The sequence below is a fragment of the Xenopus laevis genome, chromosome 9_10L, assembly GCF_017654675.1.
Source record: "Xenopus laevis strain J_2021 chromosome 9_10L, Xenopus_laevis_v10.1, whole genome shotgun sequence".
Lineage (NCBI taxonomy): Eukaryota > Metazoa > Chordata > Amphibia > Anura > Pipidae > Xenopus > Xenopus laevis.
In genome coordinates, this window is record NC_054387.1 from 62668477 (window position 1) to 62694592 (window position 26116).

The window sequence follows — 26116 nt, forward strand, 5'->3', positions numbered from 1 at the left end:
TGGGAGGTATATATATTATACACAAAATGCAGGGATTGACAGCACTCCAAGGAAATACATCAAGTCAATAATTCAAATGAAAGTGGAGATTTATTGGTGATCCAACGTTTCGGCTCCGCACAGAAGCCTTCGTCAGGGAAAGAAAAGCAATGCACAAGTGTTTGGGGGTTTAAATAGGGTAAAAAATGGCTCCAAGACACCTGTATACGATGCCTGTCACTCATCGTTTGTTATGCAAAGCAGTATATACATGTGGATACAAAGGCAAATGTTGTTATCCATGTTAGGTATGCCCCTTTGTATGGGAGAGTTCTGCTTATACACAGGGTGCGTCCTACTGTTACCCCACTCTGTCACATTATTCTGATGTGTAGCGAGCTACCCGTCCTATGCCCTGTATAGATGGGCTGGAAATGCACCACTAACCCACAGTGAGCGGTGTTGTACCGTTGCTAGGCAACCCATGTCCGTCGCCGAGCACTCAACTGCTAGCAACCGCAAAGGGGAGCCAGCAGGGACAGCGCTTGTGGGCGAATGTTAGCGGAGGGTTTTTGCGGAGTGTGCAGTCACTCAAACCAACGGCTGCCTACTGCCAGCGGTTCTACCCAGCCGCATCATTAGGGTTACATGGGTGCCACCGGCCTTCGTACTACTTGTGCTCAGCTCACCTTGGTATAGGGACCCACATGCAGGGCAGGGTAGTACTAACACGTTAGGGCCATGCAGAGTTATGTTAGGGGAACTGACTAAAGCACCACCGCGTCCTTAAGCCAATTAACCTCCCAGTGGTCATCAGTGGAACAGACAGACAGGGCAAATATGGATACATAACAGATGCATATAGTCAGAGTGAACTGCGCTGTGTTTACATAAGAAGGGGAGGACAAATGGGTAAACCAAAATGACAATAAACATAATTGGACAAAAAAGCAACATTTGTAGCAAGCTATATGGCAACAAAACAGGATACAAGGTAGTAAAAGTCAATATTGTTTCACAAAAAGCAACCCAAAGGCAGGGTCTCATTGAGACCTCGGGGAGCAACTGTGTCCAGTTTCAAAATCCAGCGGGACTCCATTCTCAGTAGGGCCTGGTCCCTATCACCCCCTCTTACCAAGGGGGGTTGATGGTCAATTGCCATGCACCTGAATGTAGGGAGAGAGTGTCCTTTATTGAGAAAATGTTTTGCCACTGGTTGTAGAGCCTTACCCTCTTTAAGAGCCCTGCTGATGGCAGACCGATGGTTTGCTATTCTCTCCCTTAAAGTCGTACAAGTTTTTCCCACGTAATATAGTCCACATGGGCAAGTAATGATGTATATAAGATAAGATGAGGTACAGGTAAGTCTGTGATGGATTTTGAACCTTTTGCCAGTATGGGGGTGTGGAAAATCAGGTCCAATTAACAGGCATCTACACGTCACACAATTCGGGCATTTATAACATCCCAGCTTTTTATTCTGTGTTAGCCAATTGGTTTCTTTATGATCATGTCCCTTGAAATCTGTGCGGACCAATAAGTCCCTTAAGCTTTTGTCTCTCTTGTATCCCATCATGGGCCTTGGTGCTAAATGGAGAGACCGCGAATCGTCCATACTCAGCATGGGCCAATGTTCTCTGATGCTGGATGAAAGTTGTCGTGAGGCTGAAGAAAATGTTGTAGTGAATATCAAGGGGTTAGCTGATGATTTTTTTCTGTGTACATTTGTCAGGAGGTCGGATTGTGAGTTCTGACGCGCTCTGTTTAATTGCCCCTGAAGGAGGTCATCCGAATATCCCCTCTCCTTGAACCGAATAAACATTTCCTGTAATTGTGTCTCTGTTGTGTTCTTTGTACTGTTGTTACGGATCACCCTGAGGAACTGCGAGTAAGGGATGCCTCTAATTGTTGACGGTGGATGGTTGCTGGCAGCGTGCAGTATTGAATTCCGATCCGTGGGTTTCCTGTATAGTCTAGTCTCCAGTTTGGAGTCCAGGATAAAAATGTTTAGGTCAAGAAAATCAATATTTGTCATATCATAATTCAAGGTGAGTTTGATTGGTGTGTCCAAACTGTTCAAGTGCTGATGATATGCCAACAGTGCTGGTTCTGTATCTGTCCAAATGAAGAACAGATCGTCAATATAACGAAAGTATATCAATATGGAGTTCCCCAGTCGTGGAATTATGTGGGTGTTCTCAAAGTCCAACATAAACAAGTTGGCATATGAGGGTGCGAGGGCACTGCCCATTGCGGTCCCAGCCACTTGTAGATAAAAAGAGTTCTCAAATCTAAAAAAGTTCCTGGTGAGGGTGAGTTCTAACAGATGCAGTAAGAATTCTATGGGTACTGTTCCAGGTGGTGTAGATAGCAGTGCCTTCCTGCAGGATACAATTCCTTGGTCATGTGGTATCACTGTATGGAGACTTTTTACGTCCATTGTGGCAAGTATGCATTTGGTGGGTATATCCCCCAGTTCCTTTAGTCTCCTGATGACGTGACTAGAATCTTGTGTATAGGAGGGCATTGCGTGGACCAATGGTTGCAGGTGGTGGTCAACGAAAGTGGAAATTGGTTGGTATAGAGAGCCAACTGCTGATATTATGGGTCTGCCAGGTGGGGAGGATAAGGACTTGTGTACTTTTGGTAATGTATAAATAATAGGCGTACGGGGGTAGTCAATGGTCAAGTAGCTATTCGTATCATTGTCAATCCATCCAGCATTTCTCCCCAGTGTCAGAAACTCATCTATTTCCCTTTTAAAAGTATGAGTGAGGTCATTTGGCAATAGTTTATACATGCTGGTGTCCCCCAGCTGTCCAAGTAATTCCTCCCTGTAATAGGAGTAGTCCAATAACACAATGGACCCCCCCTTGTCAGCGGGCCTTACAACTAAATTGTTGTCAGCTTTGAGGGATTTAATGGCAGAGCGTTCTGCCGAATTAAGGTTGTTTTGTGTATTGACCTTACCCCATCCCTTTCTTATGTCGGAAGTAAGGATGCTCCCAAAGGTTTTGATGGGTGCGGGTGTATTTGTGGGTTCAAAGGAGCTTCTACTTTTAAATAGTGGCCTCACCTGGGCAGGGGCATCTTTAAAGTGTTCCTTTAGTTTAAGCTTGCGTTGGAATCTATGCACGTCCACCAATAGTTCCATAGTGTCAGGGGTATTGGTGGGGACAAAAGACAGACCTTTAGAGAGAAGAGATATTTCACCTGGGGTTAAAATGTGTTTACTCAAATTAAATATTACACTCTCTTGCCCCTGGGGGGTTTTCCCTTTGGATTTATGGCCACCGCGTCTAGTACTTCGTCTCCTCCTCCCTCTGCCGTATTCCCTTTTCTGGATCGTGTTTTTACCCCTAAAAAAGGTTTGGCAGAACTAGTGTCGTTTGCTGTATCAGAGTCAGTGGATTGGTCAGAGCTGTCCACTGTGTGTAGGGATTTGGGGAGATGTCGTCGTCTGGGAAATCTAGCTCTAGAGTTGTCAGATCTGCGTCCCATTAACCAACCATAAACCCGTTTCGTCTTATAGTCGTCTGAGACTTTTGTTAGCTTGTTTTGCTTAAATATTGTCAGGTCTCTCTTATATTTGTCCACTGTATAGGATAGTTTATTTAACCAGTCATTGGTATTGTCTGACTTAAGGGTCTCTAGGTACTGTTCTTCTAGTCGACCTATATCTGTTTTAATAGCCGAGAGCTCCTTCCCCACCTGTTCAACCACCAAAAGTATTAGGTCAAATGAGCATCTGTTAAGAATCCCACACCATTTCCCACAAAAATCAGGATTGTTCCGGCCGATGGTAGGTTTGTGATGCATTTCCAGCCCATCTATACAGGGCATAGGACGGGTAGCTCGCTACACATCAGAATAATGTGACAGAGTGGGGTAACGGTAGGACGCACCCTGTGTATAAGCAGAACTCTCCCATACAAAGGGGCATACCTAACATGGATAACAACATTTGCCTTTGTATCCACATGTATATACTGCTTTGCATAACAAACGATGAGTGACAGGCATCGTATACAGGTGTCTTGGAGCCATTTTTTACCCTATTTAAACCCCCAAACACTTGTGCATTGCTTTTCTTTCCCTGACGAAGGCTTCTGTGCGGAGCCGAAACGTTGGATCACCAATAAATCTCCACTTTCATTTGAATTATTGACTTGATGTATTTCCTTGGAGTGCTGTCAATCCCTGCATTTTGTCTACATACTTCTCAGACTAGCACCCAGGTTTCTGCATACTAATGGTTGTGCATTCCATTCTGTTTGATTATATATATATATATATTTATTTATTTATTTGTTTATTTTTTATTATTTTTATATAATTATTTCTGCCAGGCGGAACTAAATCCGAATCTTAATTTGCATATGCAAATTAGGGACGGGAAGGGAAATCGATTTGCGTGACTGTCACAAAACAAGGAAGTAAAAATGTTTTCCCCTTCCCACCCCTAATTTGCATATGCAAATTAGGATTCAGCTCGGTAATTGCCCGAATCTTTCACCAAGGATTCGGGGGTTCGGCTGAATCCAAAATAGTGGATTTGGTACATCCCTAAATTATTTATACCTAAAAATATTTGCTTTCTTTTATAGTGGAGCGGTTACCGTGGGCACAGAGGAAGCTACTTAAATGGAAAATGAGCAATGTAACCCCGAATGTTGTGAAGCACGCTATTGCACAGTCTCACTTTCGCATCACAAAAAGTGAGTGACAAAGCTGCTGGCCTGGAACGTGTAAATAAATCTGTTCTGGCCCTATCAGACACCACTGTTTCAACATCCACCTTCATTCTTTTATACAGACCAAAATCTGACCTACACTGGCCGCCCAGTATGGTGCATCTTCTGTCATTCTGCCACCCTTAAAGGCAGGGAGCTACACTTTGCAGTGAGGACTGCTGCTCCCTAAATAGGTGTTTACCTATAGATGTCATAGTAATGTGGGAGGCCCCTATTACATTTTTTTCCCATTGATCCTACTTGATGCTGCCAGAGGCACTGCATTTTTAAGAGGCAGTATATACCAGTGTACAAGTTTTCTAAACATGAGTAAAATAAATTAAACTTATACCAAATATACATTCTGTATTAAGCCATAACTGAGCATTGTTTTGCTTACTAACTGCCCTATAAGTAGCTAGGTTAGGGCACTCAGGTCACTTTGTTGCCTACAGGAAATTTCCTTTCCTGCTGAAGTTGCCATTTCAAGCAATTGTGTGAATGTTTTACCCATACAGTTAACATTAACCACTGCGCAAAGGTATTTTTGGGAACTTTGTTGCGTGGGGCAGTGCTGATTTCCCATAGGCAACAAAATGCCCAGTGTGCAATGGCTCCTTTGTTTAACTAGAAATGATATGCTTACCCTCTTCCCTTAACTCTTGATCTGACTGTTAAGGCACATACTCTATTTGTTGAATACACTGGTATATTGTCTCTTTAAACTGTTCATCCTTTTGCCCTGTACTTCAGATTTATTTTACTTTTTCCCTGTCCTAGGAGGTAGGCACTTTGGGCCTTCCCTTTTGTTTATTTAGTTGGGCCAGTAATGTTGGATTTTGTATTAGAGTAGTTTCCCTTTAAAACCTATAGTTTTACGAAGTACAACCTTTAATTCTATGATGTGTATGTTTGCCTTGCAGAAAACCATGACTGGTTGGGATGCTGGGGTCATCATATGAAATCCACTGCATTTAAATCCCTCCAAGCACATCAGAAGGTATCTAGAACTGCAATGCAGCTGGTTATGAATAACACACTTTATTACCTATTTAAACAAAATGTGTTTCTCTTGCCTTCTCTTCTTGTTTCCTAATAACTCGGAACATACCTGCAAATGATTACATTTTCCATTCCCCCACAGCTGAACCATTTCCCAGGCTCCTTTCAGATTGGCAGAAAAGACCGTCTGTGGCGCAATCTTTCAAAAATGCAAACCCATTATGGAAAGAAAGAATTTAGCTTCTTCCCACAGTCATTTGTACTTCCTCAGGACATCAAGCTACTGAAGAAAGCCTGGGAGGAAGGTGGAAACAGGCAGAAGTGGATTGTGAAGCCGGTACGTACCAGGCCTAGCAGATGCTGAATTAAGTGCAGTTGCCAACAGTTTGCAACAACTTAGAAAATGAAAGCAAAGACCTGCTTGGGTGCTGTTGGCAACTGCACTTTTGCAAGTTAGCACCTATATAAGTTAATAAGCCTTGTATATTTTAATATATTTGTGTGTTAAAATTATGGTGGCTTTTTAGTTTTATCTCAGCCAGAACTCTGATGTCTATCACATTCGCCACTAAATCAAATAAAAATTTCTTCAAGCAAAATGTTATTAAAAACAAATATAACATTTATAATGAAACATTCACTAGAGCATATAAATGATGCAAATCAGCAGTACCAGCACTGTCATTCAAGTGAGTGGGAGGCTGGAGCAACAGTGCTCAGCATTTTTCTTCTGTCGGAGAATATACTTGTGAGCTATCAGTCTTGGGGACCCTTCCTCTGCATTTTTGGGGTATTCACCAGTTTCCACTTATCCCTAATGAATGATTCTGCATATTTTTCAGCCTGCCTCGGCCAGAGGGATGGGGATCCAAGTTATACACAAGTGGAGCCAGCTTCCCAAGAAAAGGCCGTTGTTGGTGCAGAGGTAAAATACACTGTCTATAAATAATATAAATAAATATGGTAGCAGGAAAATCCTCCTTGTGTGTATTCCTGTTCTAGAGAAAGGCAAGGCAAAATTGTGAGGCTGGTTACTGAAATGTACTTGTGTCCTAGGTACCTACACAAGCCCTACCTCATCAGTGGGAGCAAGTTTGATCTTCGAATCTATGTTTACGTCACCTCCTTCGACCCCCTCAGAATCTACATGTTTACAGATGGCCTTGTGCGCTTTGCTAGCTGCAAGTATGGCTGCTCCTGTTTCCTATTTCTAGAGGGGACTTCATGCTTCTGTTACATGACTTGGCCTCTCGTTCCAGGTATTCTTCTTCCATGAAAAGCCTCAGCAATAAGTTTATGCACTTGACAAACTACAGCGTGAATAAAAACAACGCAGACTACCAGGCCAACCCTGACCAAACTGCATGCCAGGGCCACAAATGGTAAGCGCTAGGGGTGGATTATAGACAAAGATGAGAGAGAACAGTTGTGTTACACGCATAACAGAACATATTTTCTGACAATAAGGCCCACTATGGCTCAACTAACTTTTAGTTTGATGTTAACCGTGATATTGGTCTTAGTTTTTATTTATTCATTTATTTTTAATGATTAATGTTCTGCAACTCACCAGCTTCTGCTTTCACCAATGAGCAGGGTGCTAGAGTCCAATTTACCCTACCAACTGTGCAGTAGTTTGAATGAGAGACTGGAAGTTGAATAGGAGAAGGCCTGAATTGATTATTCATAGATATTTAGGGAGTTATTTATTAAAAGTTTGAGTTATTTACCTGAAAAATTCACGTTTTTCAAGGGTATTTTTCAGTCAAAACGCTAATTTTTGGGTTAAAAAAAAAGAAAGGTAGTTTTTGGTTTTGTTTTTTTTTTTTTTAAACTTGAATTTTTCAAAATGTATTACCCCGAAGCTGGAAATAGATTGAATCTGAAAATACTCCAGCAAAAACCAGTTGAGGTCAAATAGAAGCCAATGGCAAAGGTCCCTTGAACCATTTGAAGATGTCTGTAACCTTCATGATGTTCAGGTTTTTTAGGTGCGTTTCACTAGAAAACATGAGTAATTTGAGCGATGCACATTTTCTCCAAGTCAGCTTGGGGGACACAGGGTCAGTGGGGTATATCTAATACCACTAGGAGGCAGGACACAACCAAAAAGAAAACGGACTCCTCCTTCACTGGCTATAACCCCAGCAGGCGGAGCTTAAATCCGTTTGAGTTGTGTCCTGAGGAGGTTAGGACTTAGATTTTTCTCTGGTCAACCAGGGGTTGTTTGAACTTTTACTCTGAGTAAAAGAGCCCCTTTGAAACCCCCCCCAAAGTGGGAACCGTCTCCGGGGTCTTATGGTGCTGTGCACAGACCATCCAGCCACAGTGACATCTCCATTCCCTTACAGGAGGAGACCAGGCAGCTAGAAGTGAGGTTATCCATTGCAGGTAAGTCTGCTGGGGACTCAACCTCTTCTTCCCTGCGTCCCTCCTTCACTACACCCATGGCAGACAAGGCACAGTGGGCACAAGACGGGTATTCAGAGGGGTAGGGAGGGAAAGGCAGCAATGCTCTGACCGCATTACCTGCAGTGTTTGCCGACGTCAGGTCTTCCGGCAGTCATCTCTATCATGGTGAGCAGGGAAAGACCATAGCTATTTTCCCGCTTAGACAATACTAATCCTAGACCTTCAAAGTGCAGGGCTCCCTCCCCATCAGAGGGAGCACCCTCACAAACATTCTTCACCCACCCTACCAGATTCGGGGGGAAGAGCACGATTGCTCGGAGGGTGAGCTGTCCAGACCATGATGCGAAGGAGTCACCTAGACTCTCCTCAGAAACAGTAGATTCATTGATCTCTTCAGTGCTAGAGACCCTTCATCTTCAAGAACCAGAGGCCTTGGCCGACTCTTCCAAGGCCCTTTTTAAACGGCACAGCAAGGCATCACTGGTTTTTCCTATCCATTCTCAGTTTGATCAGATCATACAACAAGAATGGGATAAACCAGAGAGACGGTTTTAAACAAACCGTTGCTTTCTAAAACTATATCCATTTCCGGCTGAGCTTACAGAAAATTGGGCGTCTCCTCCATCGGTAGATGCACCAGTTTCCCGCTTTTCCAAGAATACAGCCCTACCAGTCCCTGACATCTCCTCCTTCAAGGACTCTATGGACAAGAAATTAGAGAGCCTACTTCGCTCCATTTTCTCAGCATCCGGTTCATCCCTTCGACCTGTCCTCGCCATGGCATGGGTTAGCCGAGCCATCCGGTCCTGGTCTGACTCTTTCATCAATGCCATTGCGGTGGGAGCACCACGTCAAAAACTCTCACAGTGGACTTCCCAAATCAATGAATCAAATGACTTCATGTGCGAGGTTTCTCTGGACGCAACACAAGGGATCAGCAGATCATCGGCTCTGGCAGTAGCAGCCTGCAGGTCCTTATGGATGAAGTTATGGTCAGCTGACCTTTCCTCCAAAAAGTCCCTGACTTCCATCCCCTTCAAAGGAAGGCTTCTCTTTGACAAAATCATAAGTCGGGCCACTGGAGGTATGAGCACCCTATTGCCTCAACCGAAAGCATTTTTTTCGTGGACCTCAAACCAAGAGCTCACGGTCATCTCCAAATAAAAATCATTTGCAAACAAGCAAAGACCTTCTTGGCAAGACAGAAAACACGCATCAAAGGCCGCAGATAAAAATACCTCAGCACGACGCTGTACTTCCAAGTACGACACCAACAGGAGGGAGACTAAATGACTTTGCCGATGTGTGTGTCACACTCATCCAAGATGCAAAGCAAATCAGTTTGTAGGGAGCACCCCGGTAAAACTACTCAGTGTGCTGCACCGGATAGCATCGGTCAAAGTTCATCTGTAAAGCATGGAGCACCACGTAGAGTATTTTATGTAAAATCCAATATTTATTTAATCCACTTTAAAATTCAATACAAAAGAAAAGAACGCCATATGTGTATAGAACCATAATGCTTGACGCGTTTCGTAGCCCTCCGGCTACTTTTTCAAAAGCTTTACAGATACACTCATCCAAGATTCCTGGATTCACGAAGTTCCCAAAAAGGATGGGTCAGTCAGCCCTATCCTGGATCTCAAAGAACTAAACCACTTCATTCGCCCATGAAAATTCAAAATGGAGTCCCTCCGATCCGTCATCACAGCAATGTCCCCCAGCATTTCCTTATGTCCCTCAACATAAAGGACGCTTACCTGCATATACCCATTTCCCCTCCATATCAGAAATATTTGCGGTTTCCATTCCGAAATTGCCACTACCAATTCACCAGTCTCCCCTTCGGCCTAACATAGGCCACGCAGGTTTTCACCAAAATCATGGCGGCAGCCTCAGCAGTGATTCGCAATTCAGGAATTTCCATCACCCCCTATCTGGACAACCTACAGTTTAAGGCACAATCCATTCAGGAGGCCATAGGCAAACTCCAGTAACTAGGCTGGATCCTGAACCTGAACAAGTCCTCTCTAGCGCCCAGCCAATCCATGAAATTTCTAAGCATGAAGTTCAACACACAAACACAGAGGATCTCTCTCCCTCTGGAGAAGGTACTTCATCTTCAGGCACTAGTAAGGACTCTACTTCAGAAGCCATGACATACGGCAAAATTTTGGATGAAAGTGCTGGGAGTCATGGTCATAGAAGCAGTACCATTTGCCAAGTACCACCTCAGGGAACTCCAGTGGAACATACTTACCACCTGGAAACGGAGATCCCTAATACAAGAGATATGGCTATCTTGACAAACATGTTCCTGCCTTCACTGGTGGTTGCAAACCACTCACCTCACCAGGGGAAAACATCTAGGGGAACCCTGCTGGCACATCCTGACAACAGCTGCGAGTCTCTTCGGCTGGGGAGCAGTTCTCAAGAGCAGGTCAGCACAAGGAAAATGGAAACCGAACGAAAAGCTGTTGCCAATCAACTTGCTCGAGATCCAGGCAATCCGACTAGGACTACTTCACTGGCAGCAAGACCTGAAGATACAGTCCGACAACTCCACAGCGGTGTTTTATATCAACCACCAAGGTGGTACAAGAGGAAGAGGAGCACTAAATGAAATAAAGCTCAACTTCCAATGGGCCGAGACCCAGCAAGTCCGCCTGTCGGCCATCTACATTCCAGCCATCTACATTCCTGTCAGCCATCTACATTCCTGTTGTTAAACTGGGAAGCAGAATTCCTAAGCTGGCAGTCCCTGGACCCGGGCGAGTGGTTACTGAAGGACAAAATCTTTCACGAGATACTCCAGAGGTAGATCACATGGCAAACAGTCACAACAGAAAAGTACCAGCCTTCCTGCCCCAGTACAGGGATCCCCTGGCTTTAGAAGCCGACACACCTGGCCCTTTCTCCTGGCGTATGCCTTCCCACCCATGCCACTCATACCCAGGACCATCAGGAAGATGCAACGAGAACAGACCACCCTCATTCTTATAGCGCCGAGGTGGCCTAGACGAGCTTGGTTCACAGTTCTCAACTTCTCGGTGGCAAGACCTCCTTTTCCAAAATTTTACCATTTCGATACCTTTGCGGCCACTGACACTCGCTTTGGCAGAAAAGTGCTTCAGGCCGCGGTGGTTACTTTTACATAGGCCTCATTCTCCCACCCGGGTTTTTAGGGGACAGTTTTGGGACATCCTCACTTTCTGTGCCCCCCCCCCAAGCTGATTGGGAGAAAAGGAGATTTTGTGCACTCACAGTTAAATCTCTTTCTCTTCAGTCACTTGGGGGACACAGGACTTCCCTCCCTGGTTTGAGGCCCTCACTTCTGTCAGACACTATACAGTTCTTTTTCAATGTTCTCAGTTTTTTATTACATTATAATTATTACATATTCCTGTTGACTTTGGTATAAACTGACTTAAGCTCCGCCTGCTGGGGGTATAGCCAGTGAAGGATGAATGTTTTCTTTTTGGTTGTGTCCTGCCTCCTAGTGGTACTAGCTATACCCCACTGTCCCTGTGTCCCCCTTTTTTCCGCTGAAAACTAATCAATTTGAGTATTGACATTTTTTAACCAGAATTCACTGGTTTTCCATTTGAGTTTTTTCATAAATTGGGAAAACATTTGAGTTATGAGTTTATTCAAGGTATTAAAAAAACTTTACAAACACAACCTTTGAGAAATAACCCCCTTAGTGTGCAGTTATCTAAAACCAAATCATGCAATGCAAATTCATAAATGTGTATTAAAAATAATTTTTTATTGCTCTTTGTAGGAATATTAAAAATAAATTCCTTTGAAAAACAACTGACTGGCTAGAACACAATTAAGAGCTTCAATCTAATTATCTTATCAAGCAGATTCCATTAAAGAAGAACTTCTCCATTAACTAAAATAGTTACCCTTTAATGCACGTGTTTAAATGTTTTCTGTAGCACTGCATAAAAATGTGTGGTAGTTTGCAGGAAAAGAAACTCACGAAAAGGACATACCTGTGCTATTGTGTATGGATATTCATTCATATAAATGCTAACCCTTCTCTCTGTACAGGGCGCTGAAGGCACTATGGAACTATCTCAACCAGAAAGGGTTCAACAGCGAACAAATCTGGGAGAAAATTAAAGACATAGTAATAAAGACCATTATTGCGTGAGTTAAATTTCGCTTATCTGAGCAGCTTCTTCAGCTTGTAGGGCACATGATGCCAAACATAGGCAATGTTGGGGAAACTGAAGACTTATTGCGCTGCTGTATGTATGAATCTTGGGCCCTTTAATAATGTCAGCAATTAAAATGTCTACAAAATGTCTCGCTTGCAAAAATATATTATTTGTGTTCTTAATATAATTTTATTTCTTTTTGTTTAGCTCTGATCCCTATGTGAACAGTTTGGTAAAGATGTACGTGCAAAGCCCATACTGTTGTCATGAACTGTTTGGCTTTGATATAATGTTGGATGAGAACCTTAAGCCATGGGTACTGGAAGTCAACATTTCCCCAAGGTACAGTGTGTATGGACTACTTTTAGCTTAATGGAATAGTACGCTGCTCCTTGTAGACCGTTACAATAGCTACTTGTACCTAGTTAAACTATTCCTTCCATGAACTGACCATAGAGAAGTGCAAGGACTTTCCACTCTCTCAGGATAATGGGCCTTAGGGTTCAGCTTATGGTAAGATTTTTTCGTCATCTACTTGGGCTAGGCTGAATAATACACTTGCAATGCATGCCCACAATAATATTAACGTTCTTGTTAAATAGACCCCATAACAGTGACCTGTGGTTTTAATGCCATTGATGTAAAATATAAATTTTTATTCATTATAATTGTGTATAATGTTACTTAATTGTTCCCCTTCAGCCTTCATTCCAACTCTCCACTGGATATAAGCATCAAAGGCCAAATGATCCGAGACCTCCTTAACCTTGCTGGCTTTGTCCTTCCCAGTAAAGATGAAGTATGCGCAACGAGTGGCAGTACTAGCTGCTCTTCCATCAGGTTAGTTTGCATTTAGGGCTGATGGGAATTGCTGCTGGTCTATATTCATTACAATGTAATTCTCCTACCGCACACCTGTAGTTCACCAATCCTGCAGTTGGTGGTGCGTTCCTTCCGTTGACCCGGCCGGGTCCCTTAGCAACCAATGTGTATAAGAAACGGATCCGCACACACACTGATTAATGCAGTCGGGGAATATCCCCTTTTATTCAGCCACCAAACATCAACGTTTGGGGGGGGAACACCCACCCACCCCTCTGCTATATTCATTGGCAGAGGCATTCCAGCCAACTCTACAGGTGGTCCAAAAGTTAAACTTTTGTGAGCACTTTTGCATGTACACATGCAAGAGGTATAGCTGCATATATCCACTGCACAATTCGTTGAGGAGAAATATTTATAATGGGGACAATCAGTTGGGCCCTGTCTATAAACTTCATGTGCAGAATTATGGTGCTGCTGTGGAAGCCAAGGCAGGGTTATGGGGCTGTTGTAGAAACTGGGACGATATTGCAGAGCCCCTATAGAGTCCAGGACAATTTTATAGCAAAGGAAATTAATAGCTTCCTCTTCTACTGTCAGTGTGTCTAACCTGGGGAAGGACAAAGGGCGTTTGGTAGAGGCTGAAGAGAAGAAGAAGCGAGCCCATTACCTCATACAGAAGATACCTGATAAGGTACAATACCCCACAATACACAGAGGATATTCTTGATTTCCTTGTGTGAGGTGGCCTATTTATATATTATGCTGCTTTTTCCACAGGATCTTTATGCCACTGTACTTGACCACCTAACGCCAGAAGATGTGAGAGTTCTGGTGGAGACTGAGGATGAGCTGTCTCGTTGTGGCCAATTCGAACGCATCTTCCCATCTCCCATTACCTCTCGGTACCTGCGTTTCTTCGAGCAGCCTCGTTACTTCAACATTCTCACCAATCAGTGGGAGCAAAAATATTACACAGACCGAGAAAGAGGTGAGAAAAGGCTGCCAGTTGGCTACCTTAGGAACAAACAAGCTATGAATGTTTTAAATTCTCTCCAAAGAAATTTTTTTAAAAGTGGGCTGATTTGAGTGGGGGTTTTGTAGCAATGGTTTTCCAGAATATTATGTCCTTAGGTCTTCTGTAAACCTGGTGCTTAGTCCAGCCTGATGCAATAGATGGTTTCAGACTTTGCATCTTCTTTTAGGTTTTTAGTTATTCTATGTCTCTATGTCTTTGATATGGTGGCCAGACCTTATTTAACTTGTTTACTCCTCACACTGTTTAGGCCAAGAGCTGCTTAGAAGCTTGTGCCTGATGAATTACCATGCTGGTACAGTGCTGCCTTCCCATCTGGTGAGTAGAATGCAGTTTTTATTCTGCTTTCTGCAGACTTTATACCTCATTTATGCTACTGTAGGCACAATCTCTTCCTACTATACCTGCTATGCCACAGCCACAGTCCCTTCCCAGAGACTGTTATCCCACTGCTACTATAGACACCATCTCTCCCTACTATACCTGCTATCCCACAGCCACAGTCCCTTCCCAGAGACTATTATCCCACTGCTACTATAGGCACCATCTATACCTGCTATGCCACAGTCTCTTCCCAGAGGCTATTCTACCTGAAGTCTCCTCTGATCTGTGTTTTAGGTTGATGGCTAGCAAGTCTTAGCACAAAATTTCAGCAATATGGCTGACTAAAAAATGTTGTACAAAGTAGACATTTTAGAGGAGATGAAGTAGCTGGACCTAGAAGGGCAGTCATGTAGATCAACTGGACTTAATGCCAAAGGTTTCAAAACTAAATCTTAAAATGTTCAGTAAAGTAATGCACAGCAAAAGTAGTAGATGTTTGGAATAGGTAGATGTGTCAGAAATAGAGCTCTGTTTGGCTTAAACATAATTTTAAGCATAATATCTAAAGGATAAACCCATTATTATAAGGATAAACTCATTATTAAAGGGGGTATAAACCCAAACACAATATTTTAACTAATGCACATAAAAGTGAATCGGCAACTTTTCAATATGCATCCATTAAAGAATGTCGGTTATTTGTATATATAATGAAAGCGATATCTGCCTGCCGGAGATGTCTGCGATGTTGTTTGCTTAAAGGAGAAGGAAAGCTACGGAGGCATTTTATTGACATTAAATTAGCTACAATAGTGCAAGCTAGAATGCTATATTTATTCTGACGAATATTTTACCATCCCTGTGTAAAAAGCTCTAGAAGCTCTCCGTATGTTAAGGATAGCAGCTGCAGTATTAGCTTGGTGTGACATCACTTCCTGCCTGAGTCTCTCCCTGCTCACTTATAGCTCTGGGCTCATATTCCAGCAGATAAGGGAAGGGGGGGGGGAAGTGTAGCAAACTGAGCATGCTCACGCCCGGGGCAAGGAGGTTTAAGCTGAGAACAGGAAGTCTGATACAGAAGCCCATGTGTACACAATAGAAGGAAAGAAATGCTGTGTTTCTTTTGACTCGGAGCAGCACTACTTTGAGGGTTTACTGATATATTAACTTTCCTTCTCCTTAAAAGGAGAATTTAACCCATTTGTCAAAAATCGAGTACCCCCCCCACCCCAGGTAAACTTCCCACCCTCCTCCTCCAGGCTAACTGCTCTCCAGGGGAAATTCCCCATACTTTATACTTACCCCTCGGCACAGATTCTGTTCCATGCATCCATCTTCCGGGTCCTCTGTAAGATGACTGGGAGATCAGTATTTTGGCACATGCACAATTGGAGCAGTTTGCCGGTTTGCGACAACGGCTTATGTGCGGATTACACGAAAATTGCCAATCTCCCAGTCAGTTTACCGAGGACCCGGAAAATGGATGCATGGAACTCCGCTGGCAGAATCTGCGCCGAGGGGTAAGTGTAAAGTATGGGGCATTTCCCCGGGGGGCAGTTAGCCTGGGGGGAGGAGGGAGGTCTACCTGGGGTGGGGGTGGGGGGGTACTAGCTTTTTTACAAATGGTTTGAATTCCCCTTTAAACAGTCAGAACCAGCAGTGTATGGACAAATGTGGGCACCAGCATCAAAGTAAGTGATTAAGAAATCACTTCTTCTTAACACGACCAAATGTTTGTTTGTCAGCAACTTTCCCCAGCTTTAAGTCTGGATGCTGCTTGCGGTAGAGCTTGGGAGCTGTAGCACTAACATAGCTACACAGAGCAAAGCTTGATATCTCCTGTCAGTTTAGCCTCTTCTCTCTTCTCACACAGTTCATAGTCCCGGCTCAAAGTGACGTGTATCTAAATGGCTTTACCAGATCAGAAGGGATGAGGCATGGGTGAGTGCACTGTCTCTACATAACACTGCAGGTCTGGGCCAAGTTTCAAATAACTGCTAGATCCTATTTTGTATCCAGAGCATCATTCGGAGCTCTGTGCCTGCCATGCTTGCTGCTATCTTAAAGGCATTCATCATGGTTTGATGGTCTGTAAATATTTAGCACATTTAATTGGTAATTTAAGACTAAGGCAAAATTGACCTATGCATATAAAGAGTAGACTCGAACAGGCATCCACACAGCTTTAAAAGCCATTTGAGTGGCCAAGATCAGTAGAGGGTGCACTAACATACAGCTTTTCCTACCATGGAACAGTAAAACTCACAACCTCTGTGTAAGTGTGGTTTCAATAATTTCCTGCGACTTCATTACACAGAGGGCAGTTGGGTGGGATGCATATTGTACATATTCTACATTAATCCCACAAAGAACAGAAAGGGACAGCATTAACCCTTTGTGCCTTTAATGTGAGTCAAACTGTTCATGGAATGAGAATGAGTGTGGTTTCTTACAGGGGGCAGCAAAAGAATCTCATTCCTGCATTGCACCTAAACATTGATGTCCGCTTACAGGGGGAGGAATGAAAAGCCTTAAACTCAACCAGTGGATGGGACTAGAACACTGACAGAAGCTAATAGGGAGGGAAATCATTACCAACAACAATAAATTTGTATTTTTTTTTCTTGCAGCACCCTGCCTGACCCTTGTGTAGAGGAAAACTTGAAATCGCTGGGGAGCCCCCATTGCCATAATGGTGGCAGAGACACTGGCCAGCTAGAATTTAGCAAGCAACCTCTTTTATCCAAGACACTCTCCAGTGTGTCCCAATCGGCCTTTGTCATGTGACAAGCCTTGCTCTTACTCTCCCTAATCCTGAGTTAAAGAATCTACCTCAAAGTATTATAATTACGCAGTTGGACACGGGCAAACCCCAACCCTATTGGTACTGGAGGGGCATTATTCTAGCTGCTTCCTGAGTAAAGGTCTTCTTCTGGCAATAAATTAGATTTTGGCACAGTCTTGGAAGTGAAACTCTCGTAATCATGTTCTAGTGTATGCATTTTATTAATGAAAAACATCTTGAGTGCCTCAGGTTCCCAAAACAGGTGGAAAAATGTGCAACAAGCTGTAGCTAAATATCCTGTTTGGGTTTTCATATTGCTAAAGCTTGTTCTAAAGGGAACCCTCCTGCATCATGTACTTTCCAGTACAGAGAGCCATTTAGCCCCCTGCTTATAGAGTTTAATTGTGCAACTAGCTAAATGCTGGTACCCACTTCAGACCTCATGTAATGATATTGTGTTCTGCACAGATGTGTAGGTGCATTCTGGTTACTGTGATAATTATAGGTCCTGTCCAAACTGCACAAGCAGGGCTAAACCCTTGTGTACATTGTCTGGTACGTAGTCTATTGCTGGCTACATGCACTGACATTTGCTACACTATGCTCAATGACCCCCCCAGATGTATGACCCTTAGTGAGAGTTTCAAGCAATCAAATTCTGCTGCAAACAATAAACTGTGACAATCCAGTGTCTATTACTGGCTGACCTGGAAATGTACAGGCTGGGCCTGTCGGATCAGTGCAGTTTGACCATACACATGTGTGGCCAGAATGGCTTCATAGTATGTGTATCTTGATAGTGTGAGCAGCACAAGAGTAATGGTTACTGTTGCTAACAGTGTGCGCTGGGTTAACTGCAGTTATTTCATTGTCTTCTGCTGTGATACAAAGGGTAAGATCTGTTTACTTCATGGTTTTTTTTTCCTTTTGCCAAAATAATATATTAATAAAGCACCCATTTGCAAACTGCTTTGCCTGCCTCTTTTAAAAGCAATTGTATTAAATGCAGATTGCATAATCCCTTTTAGAAGGGACATTATGTTTTCATTTTTGACTTTGCCTATGGGTTTTTTCCCAGCCGGCTTGTTAATTTCAGTGTGGACTCCTGGTGCTAAACCAAGCCCCTGCTTCCCGTGTGCAACATTATGAGATGGACCAGCAGGCTCATGTACAACCTGGGGGCCCATCAATATTTCTGCACAGGGGCAGACGAATGTGTTCCTGGTTAAGCATACTTTGTGTAAGTGCCATAGTGCCACTGGTTGGTAGGTCACAAGTGCTTTAATTCCTTCCACAGGCCCACTGTTGTGTTTATAATGGGCCTATAAATGGTGCTTTCTTACAGGGACAAACATTCAGAAGAAAGTGGATAAGGATTTGCTACTGTGCAATGCATTGCTACAGTTAGATCCAGAAATCTTTAGACAGAGACAACTTTTTTCTAATTATGGTTCTGTACATTACCATAATGAATTTTAAATAAAACAGCTTGGATGCAGTTGATCTGCAGACTTTCAGCTTTAATTCAGTGGGTTGAACAAAACAACTAAAGCTTTTTTTAACACAATCACTTCATTTCATGGGCTCAAAAGCAATTGGACAAATTAAAAAACTGAAAATAAATGTTCATTTCTAATACTTGGTTGAAAACCCTTTGCTGGCAATGACAGCCTGAAGTCTTGAACTCATGGACATCACCAGATTCTGGGTTTCCTCCTTTTTAATGCTCTGCCAGACCTTTACTGCAGTGGCTTTCAGTTGCTGTTTGTTTGTGGGCCTTTCTGACCAAAGTTTAGTTTTCAACAAGTGAAATGCATGCTCAATTGGGGTCAGATCAGACGACTGACTTTCAAGAATATTCCACTTCTTTGCTTTATTAAACTCCTTGGTTGCTTTGGCTGTCTGTTTTGGGTCATTGTCCATCTGTATTATGAAACGCCTCCCAATCAGTTTGACTGCATTTAGCTGGATTTGAGCAGACAGTATGTCTCTGAACACTTCAGAATTAATTTGGCTTAATTAAGCAAAGTCCAATCTATCCTTTCTATTCTTGATGCTTATGAATGGCTTGCACCTTGCAGTGCACCCTCTGTATTTACTTTCATGCAGTCTTCTCTTCATGGTAGACTTGGATATCGATACTCCTGGAGAGTGTTGTTCACTTCTTTGGCAGTTGTGAAGCGGTTTCTCTTCACCATGGAAATAATTCTGCGACTATCCACCACTGTTGTCTTCCGTGGATGTCCCGATCTTTTTGTGTTACTGAGTTCACCAGTGCTTGCTTTCTTTCTCAGGATGTACCAAACTGTATATTTTGAGACTCCCAATATTGTAGCAATTTCTCGGATGTATTTTTTCTGTTTTTTTCAGCTTAAAGGAAAACTATACCCCCCAAACAATGTAGGTCTCTATTAAAAGATACTGAGTACAACAGCTCATGTGTAAAACCCTGCTTCATGTAAATGAATCATTATCATAATAATATACTTTTTTAGTAGTATGTGCCATTGGGTAATAATAAATAGAAAATTGCCATTTTAAAAAATAAGGGCTGCCCCCTGAGATCGTAAGATTCACTGTGTACACATACAAACCACATGTAAGGTCACATGAGCCAATTAACAGAGTTCTGCCTTTTGCTTCCTCACTTCTTCCTGTTACAGTTAGTGTTGTAGTATTTCTGGTCAGGTGATCTCTGAGGCAGCACAGATAGAGTCACGAAATGGTGGTTCAAGGCAAGAGATGTAAAAGGGCAATATTTATGTAAATATATATTCCAGTTTGGTAAGATTCTTTAATATGTTATTCAATTTGATATAAACTATCTGTTGCTTAAGTATTCATTTTGGGGGTATAGTTTTCCTTTAAGGATGGCTTGTTTCACCTGCATGGAGAGCTCCTTTGACCGCATGTTATCTATTCATAGCAAAAGCATCCACATACAAGCACCACCACCCCTCACATCAACTCCAGGGCTTTGATTTGCTTCATTGCTAAGGATATAACTAAGGAATTGCCCACACACAAAAAGGCTTTAGTTCCTCACTAGACCAGGCCTTATTTCTGATTTTCTCAGATTTGCTTTCATCTGGTATGGTACCTATGGATTGGAGAAAAGCTAATGTCATTCCAATATTTAAAAAGGGATTACAATCTCTGCCTGGCAATTATAGGCCAGTAAGTGACACCAGTGGTGGGCAAATTATTTGAAGGCTTGTTAAGAGATCACATTCAAAATGTTGTCCTAGTGAATGGCATTATGAGCAGCAATCAGCCTGTCTTTATGAAGGATAGGTCATGTCAGACAAATTTGATTGCTTTTTATGATGAGGTAAGTAAGATGCTGGACAGTGAGGGGGGCAGTAGATCTATTTGGATTTTGCCAAAGCGTTTGATACCATGACCCACAAACAACTGCTTTCTAAACTAAGGTCTGTTGGATCGGGTACAGTGGGTGGTTGTTAATGGTACATTCTCTGCTTGGAGTAAGGTTCTTAGTGGGGTCCCTAAGGGCTCTGTATTGGGTCCACTTTTATTTAACTTTTTCATTGACTATGGGGAGGGTATTGTAAGTAATGTACAGGTATCAGTATTTGCAGATGACACAAAACTATCCAGCCCAATAAATTCCATCCAGGATGTGGCATCCTTGCAACATGATCTTGACAAACTGCCAATCTGGGCAGCTAAGTGGCAAATGATATTCAATGTTGATAAATGTAAAGTCATGCAACTGGGATGTAAAAATATCCAAGCCACTTATACCCTTAATGGGACTGCACTAGGCAAATCCATTATGGAAAAGGACCTGGGAGTCCTTGTAGATGATAAACTTGGCTGTAGCAAGCAATGCCAGTCGGCAGCATCAAGGGCAAATAAGGTCTTGAGCTGTATTTAAAGAGGCATAGATTCACTGGAGGAGGGGGTCATTCTTCCACTGTATAGAGCACTGGTAAGGCCCCATCTAGAATATGCCGTACAGTTTTGGTCTCCATCACTCAAACAGGACATTATTGTACTAGAGAGGGTACAGAGAAGGGCAACTAAGCTGGTAAAAGGTATGGAAAATCTTAGCTATGAAGAAAGACTGGCCAAATTGGGGATGTTCACGGTGGAGAAGAGGCGCTTAAGAGGAGATATGATAACTATATATAAATATATAAGGGGATCATATAATAATCTCTATTGCTTTATTTACCAGTAGGTCTTTCCAGCTGACACAAGGTCACCCATTCCGATTAAAAGAAAAGAGGTTCCGCCTAAATATTCGGAAGGGTTTTTTTTAAAGTGAGAGCTGTGAAGATGTGGAATTCTCTCCCTGAACCAGTTGTACAGACTGATACATTAGATAGCTTTAAGAAGGGGTTGGAAGGCTTTTTAGCAAGTGAAGAAATACAGGTACAAGTTGATCCAGGGACTAGTCCGATTGCCATTTTATAGTCAGAAAGAAATTTTTTCCCCCTCTAAGGCAAATTGGAGAGGCTTCAGATGTTTTTTTTGCCTTCCTCTGGATCAACTGGCAGGCAGGTTAAAAAAAAAAGTAAAATGGTTGAACTTGATGGACGTGTGTCTTTTTTTCAACCTAATTTACTATGTTACATTTTTATGCAATCTATTTGTTCAACCCACTAAATTAAAGCTTGAAAGTCTGCAGTTCAACTGCATTTGAGTTGTTTCATTTAAAATTCACTGTGGTAATGTACAGAACCAAAATTAGAAAAAAAGTTGTCTCTGTCCAAAGATTTATGGACCTTACCAGGGCTGGTCCTATCAAATGTGGGGCCCAATTGGGACCATGTTGGCGGGGCCCCTAGACAAAGTTTTGCTGGCTCCCGACACACCAAGTATTTAGGAAAATAAGGGCATACAGGCACAAAATAGAAAGGAAAGGGGCAGACAAGGTAAGAGAGTGAGAGGAGTTGGGGGCAGGCCAGGCAGCATCATGTGCTGGGGGAAATATTACCTGTGCTGCCCTCTGGTGCGGGGCCCCCAGAGGCGCGGGGCCCAATTGGTCCAATAGGCCTAAGGCCGGCCCTGGACCTTACTGTATGTCCAGACAACATGAGTTCCTAGGTTTGCTAAGTAAGATGTGGCTCTGACAGGTGTGAGGCCGTAATTTACACACATTCCCGCATCTCCGTTAGGTTTGCCCTATTATTAGCACAGGGCAGTAAATCATGCCGCTTGCTCCTCTCTTGTGCAGTGGTGGTTCACTGCCAGCTATCTTGATGCGACACCGAGATGCCTCCTGAACTAATATTCCTTCTACAGGAAGTTTCGGTGCCACTTGATGATGTGCAAGAAAATCTGTTTGTCATTTCACTTCCTTGTTTTGTGTTGTCTAGTGCTCATGCCTGTGAGTGCTGTGCATGCGAACATCCCTCCTGCAATGCACTGAGCTCTCTGTGCTTGAATGGAAGTAATCACACTGAGTAAAATTTCAGCATGTCTAATTTTTTCCAGACATAAATTGGTTAAGTATCTCTCAGTGTTAAGTGTTCAAAAATAAGCTTATACCCCCCACCTCCTCCTTGCTGACTGTACAGCTGGGGTGTCACTTTGTATGTCGCAGGGACGCTAAGTCCTTCCAGGGTAGACTTAGCTGAAGCCTGGAATCCTGCAGCTGTCACAGGGCGAGCTCTTGGGATTACAGAATGAGCAGCTCTCAGGGTACATAGTAGGGGAGAGCTGCCCTTTTTAAAAATATGGCGGTAATGAGTTTTGCACCAGGCGCTCTCTAAAAAAAGAATGGAAAGCACTCGGAAAAGGTGCTGAAATAGTCATTACATGGAACAGTGGTTTGCTTTTTTTTCTTCTGTTCATACTGGAATGTTGCAAGAACTCTATTAGAATGTTGAACTTGAAGGCCCAGAGTGTAAGTGCAGATCAGGCCAGCTAGGATTGTCCTACCGTTAGCAAGATAGAGAGGATTGCAGATACTGACTGTGCCAAGACACAGATGGTGTACAATCTGGAACAGACATTAAAAGTAATCATTTCCCCATAGGCTCAAGGCAGACAGGGAAGTTCTGAATATTTTGTTTGAGCAATTCCCAGCTTGTTGGACAGGTAACAAAACACTCCGAACACCTCCCCTTCATTTCTATGACCATTGCCATGACATCCAGGTCAAGTTTTGATTAAAATATTGGCTTGAGGAGTCTGCCTTTTGGGAAAAACAGTCCTTTAAATAAACCCCAATGTATCTGTCTATGAGACTTTTGATTGGATAATTGTATTTAAGTTAACCACGCCCCATCTGTGACCAACCCCCCCCCCCCCACCCCAAGAATGTTTCTCCCATGTTTCAAAAGTTGATGATGGTGGGCAGGCAGCTGCTGACCTTTCTGAGGCAGAGCCGACAATTTATTTTCTAGTTTCTGTCTGACAGTTGCACACTCACTGATGGGGTTGTCAGGTTTTCCCAAAATGTGGACATTCTATACAAGTTTAATGGGTTTCTCTACTTACAATTGGAAGAACTAGTAACCATTATGTTGTCTTTTAATTCTGACTTGCTAGATCACTTGCTTCAAATGTGTCCCTCACATCCTCCTCTCCTGTATCCTTGGCTTTATCAGGTATAACAGACCCCCTATACTGAGTTGCATGCAAGCTCCTGCATGGGCAGTTGGCCGGTCTACAGGGTGCTGCAGGAATGTAGCAGAATCCCCAGGCCAAGGCTGTAGTATGTATAACCAGAGCCATGATCACCAGCTTTGGTCCATAAGTAGAATCAAGGATGACACAACTGTTTTTTAAAGGGAATCTTACTTCCCCTGTCTAGTGCTGTAATGTGGCTGCTCCCCTTGCAAGTGCCAATGTGTAAACATGGAATGTTCTCTATCTACTGCTGATGTCATCAATTTTGCAACTATATCCAACAGCACCTACTCAACGATGACATCCATTTCAGGAATAACCACACAATCTGCATTGCTCCAGAGTTGTGTGTCACACATTTATCTCGTTACCCTGACACTCCTATGAAAAATACCGGAGGGTATGAAACGCGTAAGGTGGGCCATGCGGAGTCAGTATGTACCATTTTAAATGTGAACTGTAATAAAAAAAATTCATTTTTAACTACTAATTGAGCCTTGGGACATATATCTTGGATATATATTTTTTAGTACACCGGAGCCAGATGAGGCCAAAGAAGCTTTTGGATCTTGTCTTTATTTTGTGTATCATCTGTTCTTTGCATGTAGAACTGAGAGTCTGTTGCAGAAACATAACCAGTTCAAGGATGCAAGGAAGGCTGGATTGTAAGTAGGGATGCAGCGAATCCAGGATTCAGTTCGGGATTCGTCTAGGATTCTGCCTTTTTCAGCAGGATTCGGCCGAATCCTTTTGTCTGGCCGAATTGGAATCCTAATTTGGGTGGGAAATCTCGTGATTTTTTGTCACAAAACAAGGAAGGACATTTGTTTCTCCTTCCCACCCCTAATTTGCATACGCAAATTAGGATTCTGTATTCGGCTGAATCATTTGCGAAGGATTCAGGGGTATGGCCGAATCCAAAATAGTGGATTCAGTGCATCCCTAATTGTAAGGCATGATTCTATAAGTAACTTGTATTGGTCATGCTCACTGGAACATATCCTAGTGCTCCGTATGTTTAAGTGTTAGGTGACATTTCCTAGAATGATGACTGCTAAGAATAAATAGACCAAGTAATGTTGTCAGCCAGGGGCCAATGTGCATTTCTTTTGCCTTTCTAATAATCTCTGTGATCCTATTTTGCTTTCCCTTTGGATAAGGATGATAACTGCTCTGATCTCATGGTTGGGTCATACTTACAGGTCCAAGAAGACCAAACCTACTTAGGGATCTACTTAGATGCAGTCTAATCTTATTGTGCTGCTCAGGCATACTCCTGAAGGCTACATCTACAGAGCACTGCTCAACCAACTGATTAATCCAACTGTCTAATGGTATTAATATAAGGCCTGGCCTGCGTCTCTTTCCTGGAAGACAAGTCAATAATCAATCTACTGCCCATCCCACAAGCAGAACTTTCTTAAAGGAGAAATATAACTATTTTCACACATGCCTAACTCATGCTCATAGTATGAACTATACCGTAGGGGAGTATAATAAACTGGCAAGTGCTACATTGCTCTCTCTGAGATCTAGGGGTAATGGCATGTGGGTATGATACCAGACCAACTGCCTATAATTTTATGTTAGGGCTGACTACTCAGATATATATTGTGCAATCACCATGATTTATACTGTTGCTGGATGGTCATGTGATTTGGCACCCTTCAATTCCACTGGTCAGATTCAACCAAAAATATCAATTGCCCTTTAAGAAATCTTGAAGAAGATCACAGTTGGTTGCATTTAACCAGAAGTTGAGCCATGTGATCCTATGAGGATATTCTTACAGGCAGGAACATATACTCAGAGCTCTATTTACAGAAAGTCATTAATAAACCAGATCCAATCAATCCCTCCACTCAACCCAATCCATACAGAGAAGGGACACTAATTTGAATGATGGGATAAGTAATGAAACATATCAGGAAGGGCATTAAAGACCTGAAGCAGAAATCCCTTTCCCTTTGTGGCTCTTGTTATGTGTTTACAGTGAAACCTCAATTATACACACCCTAATTTTAGCTCTTCCAACATTGTATTTTTTGGTCCACAACCATTTATAATGCATTTCAATGGGTGCTTTTCTTGGATTTTACATAGTTTTCCCAGATATTACACCTGATGTTCCTAAAATGGCTCTTTGTATATAATATTATTAGTGAAATGACATGCTTAAAATACTAATCAGATGCATATTTTACCTTAGTTCTGTCTGTAAATAAAGTCCATTAAGTGTGCAGCACAAAAC

At 42.7% G+C, this 26116-nt stretch overlaps 1 protein-coding gene across 2 annotated transcripts in view; it reads left to right on the forward strand.

The window, feature by feature from the left end:
• The window catches only part of ttll4.L (tubulin tyrosine ligase like 4 L homeolog), a 32646-nt gene extending 14415 nt beyond the window's left edge, over window positions 1-18231 (forward strand). For both annotated transcript variants that reach the window (XM_018235712.2, XM_018235711.2), the window contains 14 exons: window positions 4587-4697; window positions 5636-5712; window positions 5857-6051; window positions 6557-6639; window positions 6771-6899; window positions 6974-7096; window positions 12186-12284; window positions 12503-12637; window positions 12998-13135; window positions 13718-13811; window positions 13898-14108; window positions 14404-14471; window positions 16351-16418; window positions 17108-18231. In XM_018235712.2, coding sequence (XP_018091201.1) covers window positions 4587-4697; window positions 5636-5712; window positions 5857-6051; window positions 6557-6639; window positions 6771-6899; window positions 6974-7096; window positions 12186-12284; window positions 12503-12637; window positions 12998-13135; window positions 13718-13811; window positions 13898-14108; window positions 14404-14471; window positions 16351-16418; window positions 17108-17264 — 1688 coding nt within the window. In that variant the 3' untranslated portion in view covers window positions 17265-18231. The remainder of the gene's footprint in view (window positions 1-4586; window positions 4698-5635; window positions 5713-5856; window positions 6052-6556; window positions 6640-6770; window positions 6900-6973; window positions 7097-12185; window positions 12285-12502; window positions 12638-12997; window positions 13136-13717; window positions 13812-13897; window positions 14109-14403; window positions 14472-16350; window positions 16419-17107) is intronic.
• The last annotated feature ends 7885 nt before the right edge of the window (window positions 18232-26116 follow it).